The 23,213-nt window shown below is 45.1% G+C and overlaps 1 protein-coding gene across 1 annotated transcript in view; it reads right to left on the bottom strand.

Moving 5' to 3' along the window:
* Positions 1 to 23,213, bottom strand: part of CDYL2 (chromodomain Y like 2) — a 173,374-nt gene that overhangs the window by 30,472 nt on the left and 119,689 nt on the right. The window contains exon 2 of the mRNA XM_080643608.1: positions 21,341 to 21,929. Coding sequence (XP_080499734.1) covers positions 21,341 to 21,929 — 589 coding nt within the window. The remainder of the gene's footprint in view (positions 1 to 21,340; positions 21,930 to 23,213) is intronic.

Raw genomic sequence — 23,213 nt, 5'->3', positions numbered from 1 at the left:
CTGCCATCACTCCCAAGACCAGGCTTTGAGAAGCAGGGTCCAGACAACCCAGGTATCCTCCATCACCAGGCAGTTCCCCACCCCCAGGCATGAGAAGTCTCCCTCAAACCCTAGACTTGAACAGTGATGAAGGCCTGAAAATCTTGAGTTCAGCATTTCTGCTGGGGGCACGGAATGGAGCCCCATCTCAAAAAACAAGCTCACTAGGCTGCAGTGATGTGGGAGGAAGACTACAAGGAAACAAAGAGAAGGATTTACTCTGTGCTAAGCATTACTGGACCTTTCATTTCGTTTTTGGCAAGGAAGGGAACGAAGTCACGATGGAGATAGCAATGCTGCATCCCAACCAGGAGCTAGTCCCCTGAGGCCAAACCTGGCCCTCTTAGGAAAATCTACAGTGGACTCGTCCTGGCTGCTTATCCTCAGAGAGCGGGATCGAATGACATACATATTTAAAGGACCCATGATATAAGTAAACAAGGAATAAATGGTAGCTTTTGTTTTCTAATCATCATAGCCCAGCTCAACATAAAAGTATTTCAATAATCCTCTCTCTCCAGCAACACTGTAAGCATTTTGAGCGCAGGGCCACTGTCACATACAACACAGGCCAGCATATCACCTGTGCACCGGAAGTCCATGGGAATTGTTCCTTGGCCTCTGGAGCCCTGGGTCCACCTCTGGGTGGACTCAGATCCTTAACTAGCATTGGGGGTCCTGGTAGCTCAAGAACCAAGCCAAAGGCAGAGACCAGGAAGTGCTTCACCCGACCCCTCCTCGGGAATGCTGGGCCCCCCCCAGGTGAGCGCCCAGCCTGGAAGGGGCACAGAGGCAGCGGTGCCTGTGTCCTCCCCGCTGCCCCGAAGCTGCCTAGTCTTGTACTTTTCCATCACTCGAAGCAACTGGGCTTTGTCAAACACCACAATGCCAGTAAAGTGATTCAATGAACTCTGGAAAGTAAACTTGAGCATTTAATTAAAAGGCTTGTGTAAAGGGAGCTGTGTCTTCAGGGTAACCTCAAAACCTTCAGCTCCTAGGAGGGGCTTCCTAATTGGGGCTGGCCACAGTTTCTGCAGCAGTCCAGGCGGATCCGGATCCACGGGGCGGTCCTGGGGGCAGAGGTGAGCGCATTACAGCCTGCGGAGAAGTCAGAACCTCAGGGCGCTGGTACATCAATGCTTTCCAGGGCTGGGAAGGGTCTGAATAAAATCCTCCCGCGCCCCAACCAAACTGAGGTGCTAATTAACAGTTATATCAAGGAGGAGGATGGGAGGGTTACCTGTGTTGAGCTTTATATGTTGTCTCTAAATTTCTCAGCAGTCTGATGAAAGCACCACGGCGAGTCCATTTTGCAGATAAGGAAAAGTGAATAATGTGCTGGAAGCCACAGAGGTAAAGCCAGGATAGGAGATAGCTGTCTCCCATTGGATTCATTCATTCACTCAAAATCTATTATCACCTCCCTATGGGCTATCATACTAGATGATGGATATCCAAAAAATAACTGAAAAAATAAGATCCCTACCCTCACGGAGCTTGCTTGGTGGGGGCAGTGTAAAGTAAAAAAGTAAATTAATACTGCATCAGATCCTGTTTCTGATTGTAAGTGGCTACAACGGGCCCTGTGTTTTAGGAGACCCAGAGGAAAGTCACCCCAGAGCCCAACAAACTAACTTCACACAGAGCTGCCCTCAAGCCTCTCCCCTTCTGGGGCATTGAACCTTCGAAAAGACTGCAGCAAGCTGGCAGGGAAGATGCCATGGGAAGTAGAACATTCCAGAAGCATGGAAGTCTAGGGCTTTGCAGCCAGACAGTGTAAGAAGCCCAGCCCTACATTTGCTAATTGGGAAAAGCTATGAAGAAGTCACATGAGCTTCTTGAGCATTCGTGTCCTTGATTATTAGATGGGGTCAATAGTACCTGCTTTTCAGGGTTGTTGAGATATTTCAATTAAAGAACTGATAAGGGATTTAACAAGTGCCCAGCTCATCCCAGGCACTCTGTAAGTGTTAGCTGAAGGACACTAAATCATTTCACAAAAGAGGAATTAACTGCTGAGTCCTCAAAGCCTGACATGCCTGTTCCCAGACCACACCCTCCCTCTAAGCCCGAGGCACTGACCCAGGCCATGCGATGGGCATTCCAGGCACAGGGAACTGACTGCCCTGCTGAGCTGGAAGTGAGGGTGAACCCAGTGACAGGCCAGCATTCAGGCCTCCCCATTCCCTCTCGTAAGCTGTAAGGCTGGTGGCTCAATATCCACTCTGTGCCCCCACTTCCCACGTGGGAATGGCAGAAACCATTCCTGCCTCACAGAATTGTGGTAAAGTAAAAGGAATGATGTGCGCTGCACTTCTGGGACATAGGAAACCCTCCATCATGCTCCTTCCTTCCTTCTATTTCCTTTGAATCTTCTCACATGCCTTCCTTCAAAATACAAAGGACTATCTGCCATTAAGAAGGCTAAAAAAAAAAAAAAAGAAGAAGAAGAAGAAGGCTCCATAACATCAGGCTCTGACACAGACCCTCTGCTCCAAATACACAGGTAAATACTAGGCTCACCAACAAGATCATAGTCTGTGTGTATGAGAGGGAGCACATCAACACAAAGTAGGAAGTGAGGCTGAGAGCTGGAGTGGTGGGCAGGGGGTAGATTCAGGGGCAGCAGAGAGCAAATTTCCCATGAAAGATGGCAGAGGGGACCCAGGCCCACGGCCTGACACGAGGGGGTGGCATGAGGCCCGGCCATGAAAGCACAACCACAAGACCAAACCATGTGCTGCCCAAGGCTAAGGCTTTATCTGGGCCAGGTGGAGGCAAACACAACTATTAGAGAGAAAGAGAGGGAAAAGAAGAGAAAGAAAGAAAAACAAAACACTTCCTTCTTGAAATAAGCCTGTACTCCAAAATTCCAAAACACGAAGCTATCTAATGCTTAGAAATCTAGCCCACAAAATCAACACTTATGACATGAATTATTCCAAATAAAATAAAATGAATATCATAAAACAATCTGACAAGGACTTTAAACAGGAATCTTTAGAATGCTCAAAATGATAGATGCAAGGAAAACATTCATTTAAGATAAATAAGAAATTCTCAAACAAATACAGACAGAAAGAACAGGGTAAGGTAAAGAATTAATTAAAAACCAAACAAATGGGGCAAAAAAAAATATTTGCATATCACAGATAAAAGACAAAGATCACCAAATTGTAAAAGTATAAACACTGAAGACAAAAGGACCAAAATGTCCTCCAAGAAAAAATGAACAGACATTCTTATTAAACATAAGGAAAGATTTCAGCCCTAGCCGGTTTGGCTCAGTGGATAGAGCGTCAGCCTGCGGACTCAAGGGTCCCAGGTTCGATTCCGGTCAAGGGCATGTACCTTGGTTGCAGGCACATCCCCAATAGGGGGTGTGCAGGAGGCAGCTGATTGATGCTTCTCTCTCACTGATGTTTCTAACTCTCTCTCCCTCTCCCTTTCTCTCTGTAAAAAATCAATAAAATATATTTTTTAAAAAAGAAAAGACTTCAATTTCACTCAATAATGCAAATTAAAAATCATAGGAAAAGAAATAAAGATTAAAACTATACTGAGATACCATTTTACCCACCAACTTGGCAAAAGTTCAAAATCTTGACACAATACTCATCTAGAGAGGATCTGGGGAGTCAGGCATTCTCTTAATTGTGGGTAGAATGCAAAATGGTACAACTGCTAAGGAAGGAAATTTGGCAATATTTAACAAAACTCCCATGCACTTATTCTCAACCCAGCAATCCCACTTCTAGAATTTTAACATGATAATATGCTTCTAGCAGTATAAAATATATATGTGCATAATTTACACTGCAAAATATGGGAGGGGGAGAAGGAAGTGATCAAAAGAATAACCAGTCAAAAGGACATAAGAGGCAGCTCCAAGGGGCTCCCACTAGCAAACTCTGGGATAATTTGAACATAAAAATAAGTAAGGGCAGTAAATGGATCATAAACTGTTGCATAAAATAAGAATCCTCAAGTCTGCAATGACAGACAGACAGACTGACAAATGATGAATGGATAAGTGAGAGCAATATCATATTAAGTATTTCAGTGAAGATGAATAACTTTAATCTTCAGACAACATCAGACAAACCCAAAGTGAGGAACACTATGTAAAATAACTGACTTGTAGTCTTCAAAAATGTCAGAATCATTAAAGACAATGGAAGACTGAAAAACTGTTCCAGATTAAAGGAGACTTGAGACATGACAACTAAAGTGATCACAGGATTCTGGACTGAACTCTATATTGGAGGCGAAAATTATCTAAAGGACATTATTGAGATAATAGAAAAAATTGAAATATGGACCACAGATTAAATAAAAGTATTCGTCAGTGCTAATTTCTTGAAGTTCATAACTGTACTATGTTGAGTTATGAGAATATTCTTTTTCTTAGAAAATACCCTTACTAAGTATTAAGGGATAAAGATGCATGACATACACAATCTACACTCAAATGGTTAAGAAAACAATAACTTGTATAATCAAATGGTTCAGAAAGAGAATAATCATTTGTACAATTTGTATATAAAATATGAGTATATTTATACACACACGTACATATGCACACACAGAAAGGGAGCAAACATGGCATAATGTTAAAAACTGGTAGATCTGAAAAGGATTTCTTTACAATGTTTTCTGTAAATTTGAAATTATTTCAAAGCAAAAGGTTACATAGATTTAAAAACAAATATTCTGCAAATAAGAATCAAATTAAAATTCAATACAAGGGATAATTCTAGGAAAGGAATATTTGAAGAGGTAACAGCTGAATATTTTCCAGGACTTAGAAAAAAAGACAGTTTCTTAGCATGAAAGAGCACTTTGAGCATGAAGCAGGATAAAAGATAAATGATAATAAAACTGCACAATGTCATGGGGAAAAGAAAAGATCTTAAAATATAGCATGGAGAGAAAAAATTATCTAAAAGGAATGATAAACTAATAGCAAAAGCAATAACAGAGTGCTAAAAAATGAAGTATCATCAAAATGCTGAGAGAAAATAACTATAAAATTCTTCAACCAAAAATGTCATACCCAACTAAAACAGCATTTAAAGGTCTAAGTAAATGGGCATTTTCAGATATCCCACCACTATGAGAATTTATCTACTGCAGCCTCTAAAAGAATTATAAAGAAAAACTTCAGCAAATCAAAAAATTAATTTACAGAAAGACAAGATAAAAGAAAAAAATAATTTTTACAAATGTAGTAAATATAATTACTGGCTGCAAAAGATAATAAAAATAATGTTTGGTGTTTAAACAACATTGAGAAGACAAAACAAAATCAAGATGTACAGAGAGAAGTTAAAGTAAAAAAAAAATCCTCCTTGCTATATTCAATAGGAAGACATTATATTTATTAGAAAAAATTACAGTTAAGTATGTATGCTAAAAGTTAAGAATCAAAATACAATCTATACCCAGCTTTCAAAACAGCCCAGCGAGAGGGAATATATAAAACATATCAACACAATAAAAAAGCATAAAAAGGTCAGGGGATAGGGACAGGAGAGGGAGCAGGGAAATAGAATGATAAAAATAAAATGCAAAATAGGAGAGAAAAATCAAAATAGTATATTAATAAATCATTAATCTGAATAGATTAAACTCATTTATTAAAAGATAGAGATAAGATTGAACAAAATAATAAAGGATCCAGGTGTGTTGAAGATTCCCTAAGGAGAGACTCTTAAAGACAGAAAAAGGCATCTTAACTCAGGCAGTGGGGGAAAGACACCTGCCCAATGCACCAAGAAACGGCAGAATGACTCCAAAATTGTTAAGAAATGGTATATGGCTGTCAATGTGCAGCAAGAAAATCTGTGTGAGGAAATACACTGCAGTTGGTAGGATACACAAGCACAAAAACAAACCTGTTATCTAAAAGACAAGGGGAAGCTGCCCTGAGACTAGGAGGGCAGAAGGTAAAGGGCTGAAGGAGGCCACAGAGGACTAGACAGACAAGGGACAGATCACAGGACACTTCTGCCATGCAACATCAGTTTCAGGAGACACGGCCATTCTACACAGGGCTCAGAGTCCCTGCTCATGTACCACCAAGAACATGTCACACCCCCAGGCATAGAAGAGCATCAAGCTTCCTCTGGACAGGGAAGAAGGGAGAAAAAGCTTAGACAGAGGATGCTATCCCCAGTTGAGAGATGTGTTATCCTGCTGGTTCCACATGTACAAAGTATTTCTTTTATTATCATGGGCAACTGGGCTAGGAGCCATCTACACATGCCCAGAATAATCCAAAATGGTGACTTCCAGGGCCAGTACAACATCAATCTCAAAGTCTTTACTCTCAATTGCTCACCATAATGCAACAATTCTATTTTGTTGAGTGCTTACTGTGTGATTCACATTGCTTACCTCATTCAACCCTAATAAAAACCTTGTAAGGCACTATTTTATCCCAATTTTACAAAAGAGAAAAGCAAAACTCAAAGTCATGCCACTAGAAAGTGCCAGGGAAGGGTCCACACAGCATCTCTAAACTTGATGTTAACTTGACTCAAGCATCAAGACTCTGAAACCTAACCTGGTCTCAGGCCATCCCCCTGGAGTTGGCTCTGAGGGATCTTTCGCTTTTCTTCCAAAGATCCCAATCTTTGCTAAAAAAAAAAAAAAAAAAAAAAGAATGAAAGAAAATTTAGTCATTACACCTGGCTTGGTGTCACATGACACTATTACCAAGCCACACTCATTTCCTGGCATTATCATCATCTATACACCTGCCTGATGCCCCCACTAGATGGTGGGCTCTTTGGGGACAAGACTGAGAGTTATTCATTTTTGTATCTGAAGCACTGAGCTCAGTGCCCAGAAGATAGAAACTACTCAACACACCGTTCATCAAGTGAATGAATAGGTGAATAACAAATGGAGGAAACTGCCATGACTGGTTGGTTGAGCATTGTCCTGTGCACCAAAAGGTCACCAGTTCAATTCCCAGTCAGAGCACATGCCCAGGTTTTGGGTTCTGTCCCTGGTCAGGGTGTGTGTGGAAGGCAACTGATAGATGTTTCTCTCCCTCTCCCTTCCTCTCTCTCTCAAATCAATAACAATATTTTATTTTTAATGGAGGAAACTAACTTATGCAACACATACTATATACAACCTTATTGTACTTTGTACCAACCTCATAATTAACTCTCCTGAGGTTGGCCATTCTGTATTCATTTCTCAATGTGTTGATCACATTTCCAAACCTTTGTATTGGTTATATGTATGAAAACACTGGTTTTCTAAATCAGGTTGATCTCACACCTAGATGACGCTGTACTCATATCACACCTGGCCCTCCTGCCTCACAACAGCTGAGTGAGATCTCACCTCTCAAAGATGCCCCGGGAGAGAACACAGTGTGAGTGCTATGAAGTTTCCTTCCCTTGAGAAGAAAATAGTAACAACTTTGGTGGTTTGAGCTATTAGCACACAAAAGGGAGAAGTCAAGATCCCAGAAACATTCTCTCTCCTGGAACGCTCTTCCTCTCTTGCCCTCATCCTCCTCACTGCAGCTCGCTGTTAACTGCTTAGGAATTCTTCCAGAGCAGCTCACCCCTCTTCTCGTGGCTGTTTGTACATCCTTCCCTTTTAACAGCCTACAGCCTTTACACTACAAGTAATCATTCTGCAGGATAATTATCTTGCAAATCCTGACATACCTTTTCTCACATGTCTGACTCCCTCCTCACCCTCAGACAGATTCTTAAAAGCAGGGGCTATGTTGGTCATTCCTCTATCTTCAGAAACAGTGCAGCCCAGCACACAGAAGGGGCTCCATCACTGCTGAATAAATAAGTGAGCAGATAAACAAGTAAGTGCTACATGTATAATGGAGGGCCTCCAGAGGTTCCTACCTCCTGGCCAGAAAAGGCCACCTGAGAGAGAAGCTGGAAAGCAGGGTAAGGAAAGTTCAGTGAATTGGCTCCCAGTCCCATAAAAAGACCACAAGCCAGGTGTTTCCCTTCCTGTCCATTCTCCTCAGCTTTCCAGTCCTGATCACTCTCTTAGGAAGCAGATAGAATTCGCAGACAGAAGTGGGGACTGAGACCACCCTGAGGGTTGGGTTAAGGGTGAGCTTAAAAAAGGAAGAGAAGACCCATTGGGGTTAGGGTTTTCCAGCTGCAGTTCTTAGAAGAGAGAGTGATAGCTCTTGTGCCTGAGAACCGTTCCCTAGTCTGTGGTTGACTCACCAAAGATCCCTAAAGCATGGCCAACCGTTCTGGGGGTGTACCAAGAGGGGAAGTGAGAGGTTGCAACGTTTACATGTCAAGACCATTTTTCTGGCCTGGCTGGTGTGGCTCAGTGATTGAGTGATGACTCATGAACCAGGAGGTTACGGTTTGATTCCATCAGGGCACATGCCTGGGTTGCGGGCTCAATCCCGTGATGGGTGGGGGGAAAGCAGGAGGCAGCCGATCAATGATTCTCTCTCACCTTTGATATTTCTTTCTAGCTCTCTCTCCCTCTCCCTTCCTCTCTCTGAAATCAATTTGAAAAAACATATATTTTAAAAAACAAGGCCCTTTTTCTGTCTCAGCATATCAGATTCAGCAGCTGGGACAACAGCTTCTTTCAACAGGAGCCAGCTGGGTGGTCAGGATCTTTAGAGGTGGGAGAAGGGAATAGAAGTTGGGAAAAAAAACAACAGTCACTCCACCTACTTATGTCATGAGAGTTCAAAGTGCCTAACCTGCACCTGAACTCTGTGTTTCATGGCTGCTCATTGTCCAGACCTTAACTGTCACCAAATATGAATCCCTGATCTCGGGGATGAATTCAACAGCAAAGCTCAAATTTGCAGGTAGATTTTTAAAATCTTACTTAGCCATGTTAGCCATCATCTAGCATGTTATAATTATGCCTCCTGCGATAATTCACTAACTACAAATTTCAAGGAAGTTTAGGTTCAAGGATTATTTAGAATTGCTAAGAGTGACGATCATACATCTTATGATGTTTATTGTCAGGCATCTAAACAGCAGAGCAAAGCATGAATTTAAAATGCAAAAGAGACTGATTAAAAGGACCGTTTGCCATGGTTTAAATGTCTCCTGTGTTAAAACTGTCCAAGGCCGTGCCAACCCTCAAAGCACTCCTAGGCCAGAATCCTTGGCTCACAGAGAAAGATCCCCTAGCGCAGTTGGTCGGCAAACTCATTAGTCAACAGAGCCAAATATCAACAGTACAACGATTGAAATTTCTTTTGAGAGCTAAATTTTTTAAACTTAAACTTCTTCTAACGCCACTTCTTCAAAATAGACTCGCCCAGGCCGTGGTATTTTGTGGAAGAGCCACACTCAAGGGGCCAAAGAGCCGCATGTGGCTCGCGAGCCACAGTTTGCCGACCACTGCCCTAGGGTCTTCAAAGTATAAAGCGACCCTATTGAAAATTTATTTTCTCATCTCTTCTTGTCACTCCTCTACTGACAAACTCTACCTCTGCCTTATCCTGTCCTCCAAACTGAACTCCCTCTCCTGCCCCTGAAATACCCTAATTTCCAGGGCTGTTCCAGGTTCTCTAAAACACTCTGCACTTTCCTGCTTCTGGACCTTTTGCTTCAGCTGTCCCCGGGCCTAGAATGCTATTGCCATCTACCTTCACACATCAGATCCTCAGGGCCACCTGCATTGCTTCTCTTCCAGACAGCTGTCTCTTTCTCCCCAAGTGCCCAGGAACAGGCCCTTCCGGAGTTCTGTCCAGGCCCTTCCGGAGTTCTCAGCACACTCAGCTCTGCAGCTGGTCATTGGGACCATCTGATACCTTAATTAGCTTAATGAGCTTCAAGTTCTTTGGAAGAGAGGCTAGTCCTCTCTCTATCCCCAGTTGCCAACACCCAGTGGGAGCAAAGTCAATGCCTCTTTGACTGTATTGTAAGGGGGGTGGTGGTGGTGGTGGTGGTGGTGGTGGTGGTGGTGGTGGTGGTGGTGACAGAAATGATCTCAAAAGGCTAAGAGAGCCTCCAACCATGAGGCGGCTCTCCTCTGTGCATGCAGGTAACAGCAACAGGTAAGAATATGGGCCTGGAGCTAGACCACTAGATCTGAATCCTGGAATAGTCACCTACCAACTGACAGACCACAGCACAGGTGGGTTACTTGCCTCCATATGCCTCAGTTTCCTTATCTGTAAAATAAAGAAAGAAAGAGACCCTACCTCCCAGGACAAACTGAGTTACTGTTCTTAGAACAGGGCATGGCTCCTGGCACAGGCTCAATAAATAAATGTTGGCTTTTTCTGACATGGTATGGAAATTGTTTATTTATTTGTCTTTTCCTTATTTGCTTTCTTCCCTAAATTGTGAGCATCTTCTCATTCATGGTTATATTCCCAGAGCAAGGCACACAGTGACTCACTTCTAGATGCACAGTGCTGACTTCTGGCAGTCACTAAATGTTTGATGAAGAAAGCATAAATGGAGTTTATTGGTGATGTCACATATTTTATTCAAATATTCTTAATAAAATACAGTTCTTACCATCCAGAACATTTCCCCTTCTCTTTGCCTGACCAAACTCTTCTCATTTTTCAGGCCTCAGGTTAGATGTGGGCCTACCACCTGGAAGTCCTTTCTCTAACCTCCTAATTCCAGTGAATTCTGCACTCATGCAGGGCACTCACATGCCCATCACAGTGTGCTGTAAAGGTCAGCCACTTCTCAGGTTTTCCCAATAGAGTGTGAGCTGGGCAAGGACAGCAACCATCTCTTACACACATCCATGGCCTCGGCACGCAACACCATGCCTGGCACACACGGGTACTCAGTAAACCTGTGGCCAATTGTTTCTCTTTCACCACCAAGTGCCAGGAGGAGTCACTGGTGGGAAGCCAGACCAGCAATGGGACGTCGCGTTTAAACTCCAGGAGATCAGCACAGATCCACTCCTCACCAGTGTGAAGAAGTGCGAGAGAACTGAGAAAGAGGCCAAAGGTGGGAAAACCACCTGACTTCTTTTTTACAGAAGAATTAAGAATTAACTTGGAGACAGGAACCTCCAACCCAGGGTCACTGCCACCAAGAGGGCAGGTGGAAGACTCAAGACTGACTTCCATCGAGGATAGAAGTGACAGGGTTAGTCGTCCCGCTGCCCTGAAGTGGGGCCTCTTGAATTCACTTTGCTGGTTTACTTAAGCAGAACAAGAATTAATATCCTAGTACTGATGACAAAGCAACAGGGCATATGGTGGTAGGGTAAGAAAGCATGCCTCTGAGGAAAGCAAGGGGCTCCATAAGCAGCGCGGTCTAAGAAGGGTGTGGGGGGGGAGAAATTAACATTCTCTCAGCACTGACATGAGCCGGGACCCATCATTTAATCCCTTGTGGTAAGTACTGTTATTCCCATAGTACAGAGGGGAAAGCTGAGGCTCCAGAGCTGGTGAGACCTGCCCAGTCAGTGACTCAGCCAGAGACAGTTTGCACTTGAATTCAAAGCCCACATTCACGTCTTCCAGTTTCTTCCTCACCATGCTGCCTCCAAAGTTCACAGCAAGTTTGTTTTTGTTTTTGTTTTCACAGCAAGTTTAAAGAGAAATCTCAAAATCCTTTCTGTAGCTGGGACTTCTACTAAGAAATCCACTGCATTTCCTCTTCCATCATGAGGGACTACACTAAGAACAGAAAAACCACCCAAATGAAATGCACTCTGCTTGCTGCACATGATCCCGCACAACCCTTGATGGAGTGCAGTGTGTGTGTGTGGGGGGGGGGGGGCGGCGGGGGGGTGGAATGAACCCAGGAGATTAATTAAGAGCTGGCGAGACTGTGTGGATATTAAGGGTGGAGAAGCGTAGCAAGTCGGGCCTTCATGGCAGATGGTGAAAACAACTCTCAGATGAGACAGGGGAAAGGGAATCCTTCAGCTGCTGCACAGAGCCCTGACAAAACACTAGCTCTCCATGACACGCTACAGGAGCAGGAGCGCGCGCAATGTGAGATGGCAAGACAAGCCCAGGTGGGAGGGGTGATACCGAGACAGTGAGGGGAGCATTTAGCAGGTATGAGGAGAATTCAGGGTGGGGCCTCAGGACCCACATCTGAAGCAGGAAAGGCTTCTTGCTTCCTATTTTGTCCATTCATTCATTCACTCCATCATTTGGCCGGTATTTCTTAAGCACCTACTCTATGCCTGGCACTGTTGGGTGCAGGAGATACAACTGTGAGGGAAAATAGAGACCATGCCTGCCCCAGTGGAGCTCATGGCCTAGTGAGGGAGGCAGAGATTATCCAGGTAATCGGGTTGTGACCATTTCAAATGGGGGTGAGAGCTGTCAGTGAAGTAACACGGTTCTACGTGTGCAAATGAAACTGGAGGCTGACCTACAAGGGGGCGTCAGGGAAGGTTTTCACTGCTTGAGCGAGCCATGAAGGATGAAAAGGGGAAGTATTCACAAGTGAGCTGGAGGGGAGGGGAACACAGGCAAATGGTGTGGGGAAGGGTGGGAGGCAGACCTGGAGAGTGCGGGCTGCATGAGGGCTTCCTTACCCCTTCCAGAAAGAATCTAAAACACCATCCTGGCTCCATCTGTCTGGTTCTTCAGCCGACCCTGATGCACAGGGAATTCTCTGGGGGCCTTCAGCCTCCCCTGGGGGTGGTCAGGAACTGGCTGGGCTCCCATAGTCTTTGTGATCTGGTGTCACACACCCACATGCTGACGCAGGCTCTGTGGCCCTGTGCATGCTGTCATCTGTCATCCCACCACCCCTGCCTCTTTCCTCATTCATTCTGGCTCATTCTATCAGACTCAGCTTGCATATCACCTCCTCCAAGGAGCCCATTCCTAACTCCCCTCCCAAGGTGGCTTAGGACTCTGCCTACAGCTCCCTCAGTGTCTTCCGCATATCTCCATGATGGCATAAGGAATTTCAATGATTTGTCTGAACAGTGTCTGGTATACAGCAGTTGCCCGGTGAGTACTGGTTGAGTTAACATATATAACAAGGGATAATATGCACAATATGTAACGTGCTCTAAAAATCAAATAGGAAACTACGAAGACCCAGGTAGAAAAATGGGCAAAGGACTGAAATAACAATAGCTAATATTTATCAAATGTCTACCGTATGCCAGGTAATATGCTAGGGGCTTTTTATGAATGAAATCACTAATACTTTACCCCAACTCCATGAGGTATGAATATATCTGCATCTTATGAATGAACAATTTGGCCCAGAGAAGCTAAGCAATTTGCCTGAAGCAATATGGCCAAATGCCCTTGTCTGCACATAATACTGAGTGTCACCTTCTCTACACTTGGCCCAGGGAAAGAAACACAGAGGCAGGAACATGAGAAGATGCCACCCTTGTCTGCAAACTAAAATCAAAACAGCAGAGGCTGGGGAAGCATGACAATGACTGGCAATGCCAGGGCTGGCAAGAGTGTGCGTCTTTAGAGGCAGCCTAAATGCCCATCATAGAGAGAACCATTTACCTGCACACTATAAAACCCTGGGCCGCTAAAGGGGGGAAGCAGATCCACATGCCTGACACAGACAGGTTTCTGAGTTTAAAGCAAGATGTTCTCACCATCTCTGACCTTTACTCAGATGTCATCTTTTCAGTGGAGGCCTTGGTTTCTTACCTGTGCGCATGTGTATGTGTGTCTTTTCATCTAAGGCCCAGAGAAAAATCACTCAGGACCGGAGGGTCCACCTCCCTGGAACGCCAAGTCAGCATCTTTGGAACCATGGAAGATGTTTCAAAGGAAGGCTGCCAGAACTTCCTCAGGACCCAGGGAAAGGTGTGCTGATTTGAACCTAAATCCCGGAAGTGCCTTTTTTCCTGTATAAAATGGTTCACAGACCTCTGACAGCTTCAGCATCGCCAGACCTGACACCATATCCCAACTCCTCCCCTCGGTGTTCTGTGTCAACTCTGAGCCTCAGTTTCCCCACCTAGAAGCAAGACCATTTGTAGTTAACCCTGTTATGATGCTATGTAGTTAAGTTGCTAAATCCGAAAACCACGGAGGAGATGACGTAGTATCTGGACAGCAGACACAAAAAACGAGGCTTAGACTTTGGAAGGAGTTCAGCATCACCATAATCATCGGTGTGAGGGTGGGGGTGGGGTACAAGTTGTGAGTCTGGGGTTTAACCCCAATGGAAAGGAGAAGCTTTTCACTAATGGTGGCAACCTGAGTTTTAGTATTGTTTTGCAACCCTCTGCAGACTGTTACTGCTAGCACTTGGGGGTGGACTTCTACTCCCCACCCCACTTACTTTGGTTTACCACTGATGATGAATGGCAACTTGGAAACAGCTCCTAAGGTGTTTTGTTTTTTGGTGTGCCTTTTTTTTATGTGGTTGTGAGAGGAAAACAGTATCTGAGCTGGCAGGGAAAGTAATTAGTCCATTTCCGAATCTTGACAGTGGTCAAGATTCCATCTGCCTCTTTTGGATGCCAAAATCAAATCCAGGATCGGGGAACCAATTGGGAGCATGGATTTCCCCCCTTGGACCTGCCATGGGTCAAGTTCGCAGTCAGATTTTCCATCACAGCCTGGCACTTTTCACACAGAGGCAGTGGCCAAGTTGGACCAGTCTTCACATTACCACATAAAAGGGTTTCATTAGCACAAGTCACTTACTTGCCACACGTTGAAAGACAAAACATAAGAACCCCTTAGGTTTTTGTTGTTGTTATTGGTTTGGAAAATGACCCACTTTTGAAAAAGAAAAAGGTTGGTCAAAGTCTGTTGGCTTGGGAGTGGGTGTTTGAACTGTGTTAAAAGAACAGCTGTGGCCAGGGAAATAAATACCTGTGTTAACAGAGGCCGCAGCATGGACACCCTCTGTGGACTTTCTGTGATTTATTAGATGTCTTGGGGCCGCTGCCCATGACACATGGGCTTCCCTGAGCCAGCTTCCCCTAGGCCTCTTCCAGGGATAAGCTGGGCACCTTCAGAAGCAGTGGTGATTCTAAAGGTCAGGAGCTGGGGTCCAGTTCAGGGCACAGAGTGAGAAGTTTCTGGCACAATCATGATTTTGAGGCAGTACTGAGGAGATGGTAGTAGGCCCAGGAGGGTTATTCAGGACTTTGACAACTATATCTTCAAGGGAAACTGGCCTATAATTTTCCTTGCTCCTCCTCCTGTCTGGTCTGGAAATCCAGGTTATACTGGCCCCATCAACGGAGTTGGAGTGCTTTCTCTTTTTCTGTTCTCTGCAACCATTTGGATAAGAGAGGGATTATCTGTTCTAGAATATTTGGTAGGCTTGCCTATAAAACCATTGGGCATTCTGTTTATGAGAGGTCTATAATGGCTGAGTTAGTGACTTCTTCAATAGTTACTGCTTTATTCAGGTTTCCTAGTCCTCCTTGTGTCTGTTTTGTTAGTTGTATTTTTCTACTGACCATTTTATCCAGGTTTTCAAACTGAGTGACACAGAGTTAGTCATAGTATCTCAGGCTTGGAAGGATTACATGCACCCAGGGAAAAAGCAAAAGGGTGAGCCCAAGAAGTGGCTCCTGCCCCAACAGCACGCCCAGCCCTATTCTAGGCACGTGTGCAGAACTGGCTGGGCAGTGGTCTGGGGGCCAGCTCTGCCTGGGCTTTGCTTCTAATCCTAACCTGAACATTTGTAACCTCAGTCTCCTCGATGGAGTGGGTACATCAACAGCTACCACTTAGGGCTGCTATAAGGATCATGAAAAGTACTTTGTAAACTCCAAGGCCTCATCATTCCCATACTCTCAAACTTTCAATTTATAAATTCTCAAAAATGCAAACTTAAGGTCCAGGCCAAAGGCGCTTCAAATCTCCCCAGTGCCACCAACTGGTATTCTCCTTGTTTTTCTTGAATTTATTGGGGTGACCTTGGTTAGTAAAATTATACAGGTTTCAGGTGTACAATTCTGTAATACATCATCTGTATATTGTATTGTGTGTTCACCACCCCAAGTCAAGTCTCCTTCCACCACCATTTATCCCCCCGCCCCTTTACCCTCTTCGACCACCCCTCTCCACCCTCTCCCTCTGATAATCACCATACTGTTGTCTGTTTCTATGAGGTTGTTTTTTGTGGGTGTTTTTTTTTTCTTAATCCCTTTACCTTTTCACCCAGCTCCCAAACCCCCTCCCCTCTGACAGCTGTCAGTCTGTTCTCTGTATCTGTGAGTCTGTTACCACCAACCGGTATTCTCAATCACTGTCTGTCATTTTCATCTCAACCATCTTGGTGCTTATTTGTCTGGAGCAGTGGTTCTGAAACTGGGTCCCTGGCCCTGCAGCAGTATCTGGGAACTTGCTAGAAATGCAGATTCTCAGCCCCCCTCCCCCAAACCTACTAAATCAGAAACTCTGGGGTTGGCACAGCAGTCTGAGTGGGGGTTTTTGTTTGTTTCCTTATTTGTTTTTAGTAATCTGTGTTTTAACGTCCCCCTCCACCAGGATCTGATACTGGTTTGATGTTCCAGAGCCCTATATTCTTGAAAGTCCCAGGACATGTCCCATGCTCATGCTCAGTTCTGAAGTGCTGTTAAACTCCATTATGTTCAACAAAGGAAAAAACTATAATCATGTTGAAAGAGTGAGTAGGAAGAGATAAATAAACATTATACAAGTGAAAGCTGAGATAATTTTAAAGATCAATGGAGAGAACATGACAAATGCTGCACGTTGGTGTGGGATGACTCACTCGATGATAGGAACAATGCTGAAGACACGAATCAAGCAGAGTGTCTGGGAAGCAGTGCCTGCGCAACAGACAACAGTCTCAGGACACAGGGAAAATGATCTCAAATTCGTAGAAATGTGAACACAGGGCCACAGGCTCAGCATCAAGAGTGGACACTCACTGGCTTCATGGGAGTCTGGAGAACGCTGGGCATCTGTGTGTTGTGCTGGGGTTTAGAGTGACAGGTTGGCTCCTAGTTAGGGATATTTCCACAGGTGAAAGGCTCACCTGAATCCGTAAAGTGCCGATGCTCTAGCATGGTCGGCAAACTGCAGCTCGCGAGCCACATGCAACTCACGAGCCGCGGTTTGCCGCTCTGTTGACTAATGAGTTTGCCGACCACTGGGATAGGGCAGTGGTCAACAGAGCCAAATATCAACAGTACAACGATTGAAATTTCTTTTGAGAGCCAAATTTTTTAAACTTAAACTATATAGGTAGGTACATTGTTATTAACTTAATTAGGGTACTCCTTCAATCGCACTGTACGTGCGCGCCCGCACGTGGTATTTTGTGGAAGAGCCACACACAAGGGGCCAAAGAGCTGCATGTGGCTCGCAAGCCACGGTTTGCCGACCACTGGGATAGGGGCTTAATCACAAGGAACAACAGCCTGTAATTATTGGAATCGAGAGTCTAGGTCAGTGGTCGGCAAACTCATTAGTCAACAGAGCGGCAAACCGCGGGTCACGAGCCGCAGTTTGCCAACCACTGCTCTAGCCTATTTACTAGTAGGCCAGAGAGCACAAACCAGTCTTCCTGGACCAGACCACGGGAGTTAGCAACCGAAAGTTTTTCCACACAGATGAAACTTCTCTGTTTTAGAGTAAAAAGAGATGCCTGGTAGGAAGTGCATCAGAAAGGAGAAATTATGTCAGGTTTTAAACTTTGAAGGACCAAATCACATTCCCATTTACAAAGTGAAAATCCAGCCATTATCTTTGGATCTACCCCTATGGATCGATAAACCATCACTTACAACCAAACGCATCCACAGGAACTAATGGACATACATACCCAGGGCCATTAAAATTCAGCATTTAAAATGCAGAACCCCCCACCCTATCTCCTGAGATCCTGATTCATTCAACTGGGGTGGAGCCCATTTTTAACAAGTCCCCTAAGGGATACTGAGGCAGATGGTCCCCAGACCACAGGGCCGATTGCCATTATGGAAGAAAAATTAGAATCAAGAGCCGTACTGAGTTGCTTCACAAACACTGCTGGGGAGAATGCAGCCTGAAACCAAAACACCACCCTCCAAAGCCCCGATTTAGCACTTGTTCCCACAGCACAGATCAGGGAAGTCAGCAGTAAATGAGTAACGTGTTACATAATTTGCTTTTCTGTATGCAGAACCTTAATCCACCAAAGAGAAGTTAAAATCATATAAAAAGCAACAGCCCACCCCCAAAACAAATGCTGGGGAAGCGTAGCCAGGATCTCCCCAGCCACCTTCTGCTAGACAAAGATGAGTCCTCCTAGGTGCTGAAAACCCCATAAGCTCGCCCTTGTGCCACTGGGAACTGGACCCTTTGGTAAAGGTGCCCAGGAACGGCGGGGGTGGGGGGGTAAAAGAGGAGGAGGAAGAGGACATACGTTCCACATGAGCACTGACATGGCATCATCAAGGCTTCCCTCTTCTTGAAAACATAAGTGGAAACATGTACTTGAGTATGCCTCTGACCCGTTGTTGGAAAGTTCTGGAACCACAGCACACCTTCTGCCTTGGATCTTGTCCAAGAACCCCAAACCATCCTCTCTCTCTAGAAAGGATTCCCAGTCTTTTCCTCTCCCCAGTTACCCCAAGACCTGAACAATAAGCTAGTTCTCACCAGAGTGTTAAAGGCTGACAGTGGTTGGAGCATTTATCACCCCAGCAACCACAGAAGATGTCACGGTGGGAATGGCAAAGTCATACCATGTGTATAACATATGTATTACTCCTAATGAGCCAACCTCAGGAGTTCTCAACTAGTTCTAGACCGAGCTAGAGACATCCACTTTGAACTTATTGCAGCATATATTGTAAGTTTCAGAGGGATTAGTCCTTATCTATCTTTTTATTATGCTACTCCAAGCAGTTAAATAGTGACTAACCCTTAGAAAGTTTTCAAAAAAATAAGTTTTGAGTTGACTTACATTGACATCTGATATAAAATTTAATTGCCACCCTCATATTGCCACAGTGCATTAGAGTTACCCAGGGTACTTGTGAAAAAAACATCTTCTCCCTGGCCACTGTGGCTCCGTTGGTTGGGTGTCATCCTGTGCACCATGAGGTTTCCAGTTTGATTCCCAGTCAGGGCACATGCTTGGGATGTGGGCTCGACCACCAGTGGGGAGCGTGCAGGAGGCAGCTGATCTATGATTCTCTCTCTCCCCACTTCCCTCTATCTCTCTAAAAAAAAAAAAAAAAACACAATAAAAATATATTTAAATAAACAAATACAAATAAAAGCCCATCTTCTGGGCTCCACCCCAGACATAGTAAATCAGACTCTCTGGGACCTGCATTCTTAACAAGGTGCCAGCCAACCTTACACATGTGCAATCTGAGAACACTGCCTTCACCTTATGGGGAATCTCCAGGACACTAATGCTATGGGATGTAATTAAACAACAGGGCCCTTTGGGAACACTCAAAGCAGAACACAATAGAGGCAGGTAGCTTCCTCCTCTCTACCAAGGATGGGCCCCAGTGGAGTACAGAACACAGGAAAAAATGGGGCCAACAAGACACCCGAGTTGAGAAAGGTCTGGAGAAGCATTCTGGAGCTCAGGTTGGACATGAACAAGGCCACCTCTGATCCAAGCAGGCTTGTCCTTGCCTATTTCCCCCAATGTGGGATAGCATGCCCATCATCAGATCAAGAATCAGGGGGCAACGACTAGGTCAAAGGATGGAGAGCAAATGGCGAGCACTCTGCCCCACTTGGGAAAGTTGCAGGGAACAAGAAGTATACCTTCATCTAGACTTCTCCACTGCCTTCTCTCCTTCATGCTGCAGTTTGGCAGCTTAAGTGAGCAAACTATCCTCCCTCATACTTCTCCCATCTCTCTGCAGGCACATTTTGAGCCAGGACAGGGCACTTCTACCAGCCAGGGTATAAGGAATCATGCCCAGGTTTCTTCTGTCTGCATCCCAGGAACCTCAGAAACTCCCCTCGCCAGCCCCCCCCCCGCCCCCAAGACAGGGAATTCCTTTACTGCCAGCAGTTGTCATAGGAGCATCAAACACGGATGTTTGTGCCAGGCCTCATTTACACGAGCCCACTCCTCCTGGAAAGATGAATTTTTTAAGCAAACAGCGTTTACATATGGTAGCAGGCAGAATCATGTCAGCATCAAGAATCCCTAGACGGAAACAGGAATCAATCTGGGGCAGAGACTGCTAAATAAATCCTGACTGGGTGAAACTCCTCTCTGGAGAAGGAGGAACCTGCAAGGGATTGCTCAGATTCCCCGGCAAAAGTCCCTAAAGATATCACACTCTCCCCAGCGGGACACACTGAGCACTCGGAACTCTGAAAGCACCATCACCCATCCCTCCGGGAGCTCTTCTAGCCTGTCCCACCGGTGTCCATGCACCCGTTCCCACCCACACCCTGGTTCCACCCAGGCCATTGAGGGCCCTACTCTGTTGAGCACAGGCACTCCACACTCGTGCAGGATTTCCTGACATCCCAAGGCTCAGGGTTCTGGCAGCAAAGGGAAAAAATGTCACCAAATAGACACACAGATATCTAAGAACTGGGGGAGTGCACGTAGGAGGTACACACAGCTAACCTGGAAGACTCGGCCATAAGGACTCAGTCTGGGAGCAATTTGACTATTAGAGAAATGTCCGGCTTGGGAGTTTGAATTACCTGGGTTATTGCCTCCTCTGTCTTTAAGTTTGCCTTTGGGAACTGGGTAAGGGGGAGGAATTCTATCATCTTTGCTGTTACTTCCAGGATGGAGTAAGAAGTTAGGGGCCAACCAAAAGAATGTGCACAGGATGGGACAGGGCAGCATGTAGGATGTAACTCAGAAATGGGGAAAGGTCATGCATGTTAGCTATAGATGAGGGGCAAGAAGCTTCAGCTTACATATGAGTTCGTAAAATCCAAGTCCAAACTGGGTCTGAGGAGGACCAGACTCCAACCCAGACCTCACTTCTGTGGGCTACACTGCCAGGCACCCTAGGAGATTGAAAGCAAGGGCTCTGAGAGATGTGTGCCACCCCGAAAAGGCACTGGCCCTCAGGGGACATGAGCCTCAGATCCTGGTAGGTCAGGACTTTGAGATACCCTCACAGGAGAACGTCTAGGATGGTTACCATGGCCTCGGGTGTCTTCAAGTGCAGTCAGGAATTTTGGACCCATTCCAGCCCTTGGCTGGAGTACCACTGGCCTGCCCTACCCTACATTCATGGGTATCTGTAACCAATGTGAGCCCATGGCCAAGCCCACATGGCCCTGGGTGAGAGAGACCAAGGGAGAATTACTGCCTAGCTAAAAGTCAGGGGAAGATGGGGGTCTTGTGTGTGCATGCAAAGCCCCCACCCGCCATGGCTGAAGCCAAATGCAGGAGAAAGACAAGCCACATACCGAGCCCGTTCTCTGCTAGTGCCGCATGGGTGATATCACACTCGCCCAGGTCTTGCTCGCCAATGTCATTCAAATCCAAGCCAGGCTGGTGGGACCCGTTTCCAAAGTGCCTCTCGTCCTTCTCGGATCCAGTGTCCCCATTTTCCATTCCATTTTGAGCCTTTTTCAGGGGCATTATTTGCAATCCACTGGGGGTAGTCCTGTAAGACACCGTCTTGGCGGCCCTGTCGCCTGCCGCAGGGGGCTTGGCTGGATACCCTTTCTTCGGCTTGGACAGGGAAGGGTTGATTCGCTTCCGTTTATGAGAAGTCCCCTTGCTCTTCCCAGATTCTGAAGGTCTATTGGAGAGTTTCTCCACCGATGGGCCTCGGCTGTCGCGCAGGAGCTTGGAGGCGCTGGCCTGCTTCCCTGACTTGATCCTCTTGTCCTTGGACACATGCAGCCCATTGAATTCATCGATAAACTCCTCACAGTGCAGCAGATGGTGCTCTGGCTCCCATGTGTCCTCTGTGCTCCCATAGCCTTTCCATCGGATGAGGTACTCCCATTTTCCTTTCTTGTTCTTCCTCTTGTCTACAATCCTTTCGACCTGGTATACAAGATGAGAGCCAGGAAAGAGAGAAAGGAAAAAATCAGTCCCAGACAACAAGAACAGCACAAAGCCCTCAGGACTTAGGCTACGTTCTGGGGGCAACAACCGTGACACTTTCAGGAGCATTCAAGGTGGCTGGTTTATTTTAGGACATCACTGAATGGAACCCAAGGTACCTGGTCATTTCCCGTGATTTACTGATGCTATGCCTGGCTGGTGGCATCTGTCTGTCCATCCATCCAAGGTTTATTCTTGCTTGAAATCACACTGCAAGTTTTCATTAAAGATCTTTATTCTTTTCATTGCACCAAAGTAGAATTAGACTTTTAAAGGCCAATTTGCTGTTAGTTTTTCACCCCTACTACTGCTGCTGCTGCTGCTGCTGCTACTACTACTACTACTACTACTACTAATAATAATAATAATAAATAATACATAATATTTATTAAGCATTTATATGGTAGGCACTACTATGCTGATGTATCCTTACTTATAATACTAATGATTAGTAATATTGATTGGGCACAGATGAGGCAGACATTACACTAAATGCTGGGCATGGATGTCCCTATTTCCTTTTGTCCTGACAACAACCCAGTGCGGTAGGTATTCTTTTTAACCCCATTTTACAGTGAGGAAACTTGGGCTCAGAGAGATGAAATCACTCACCAAATTCCAATCTGGTAAAGGCAGGGCTGGGATTGGAACCACACTCCCCCGAGATGTATTTTCTTAATCATTACGCCATACCAACTCTCAATAACAAAAATCTTCCATATTGATAAAAATGAATTGATTTGCCAAAGCCCAATTCCCCCCATTCAGAGTCCCATGCTGCAACACAGGGGGTGAAACTGAGGCAAGGTGATAGGTAATATTTGCAAAGACCCTATTATGTGCGTTGTATAACCCATGAGTGTATTCATGCTATTATTACTCCCATTTGATAGAAGAAGGGATTGAGGATGGGGCAACTCCCCTACAATGCAGGGCTAAGAGGGGTGAGATCTGAACCTAAATCCATCTGGCTGTAAAGCCATGTGCTACTGTCTTCATACCTTCAAATGTAAGATAATCTCCTCTGTCTTCAAGTAATCCCATGGAAAAACACACTTAGGAAAATGCCAGTCCTAACGCTAACAACCAGTGTATCTAGGTGAAGGGTATGTGAGGGTCATTTATTAACCTTTCAACTTTGCTATAGATTTGAATTTTTTAATTTAAAAAAGTGACAGAAAATTTTAATGTTCTACCCCCAACAAGCAAAATTTCAAGGAAAGA

The sequence above is a fragment of the Plecotus auritus genome (genome assembly GCF_963455305.1).
Source record: "Plecotus auritus genome assembly, chromosome: 10".
NCBI classification, from domain to species: Eukaryota; Metazoa; Chordata; class Mammalia; order Chiroptera; family Vespertilionidae; genus Plecotus; species Plecotus auritus.
The sequence above is the reverse complement of the archived record's forward strand: the minus strand, read 5'-3'. Positions and strand labels throughout refer to the sequence as shown.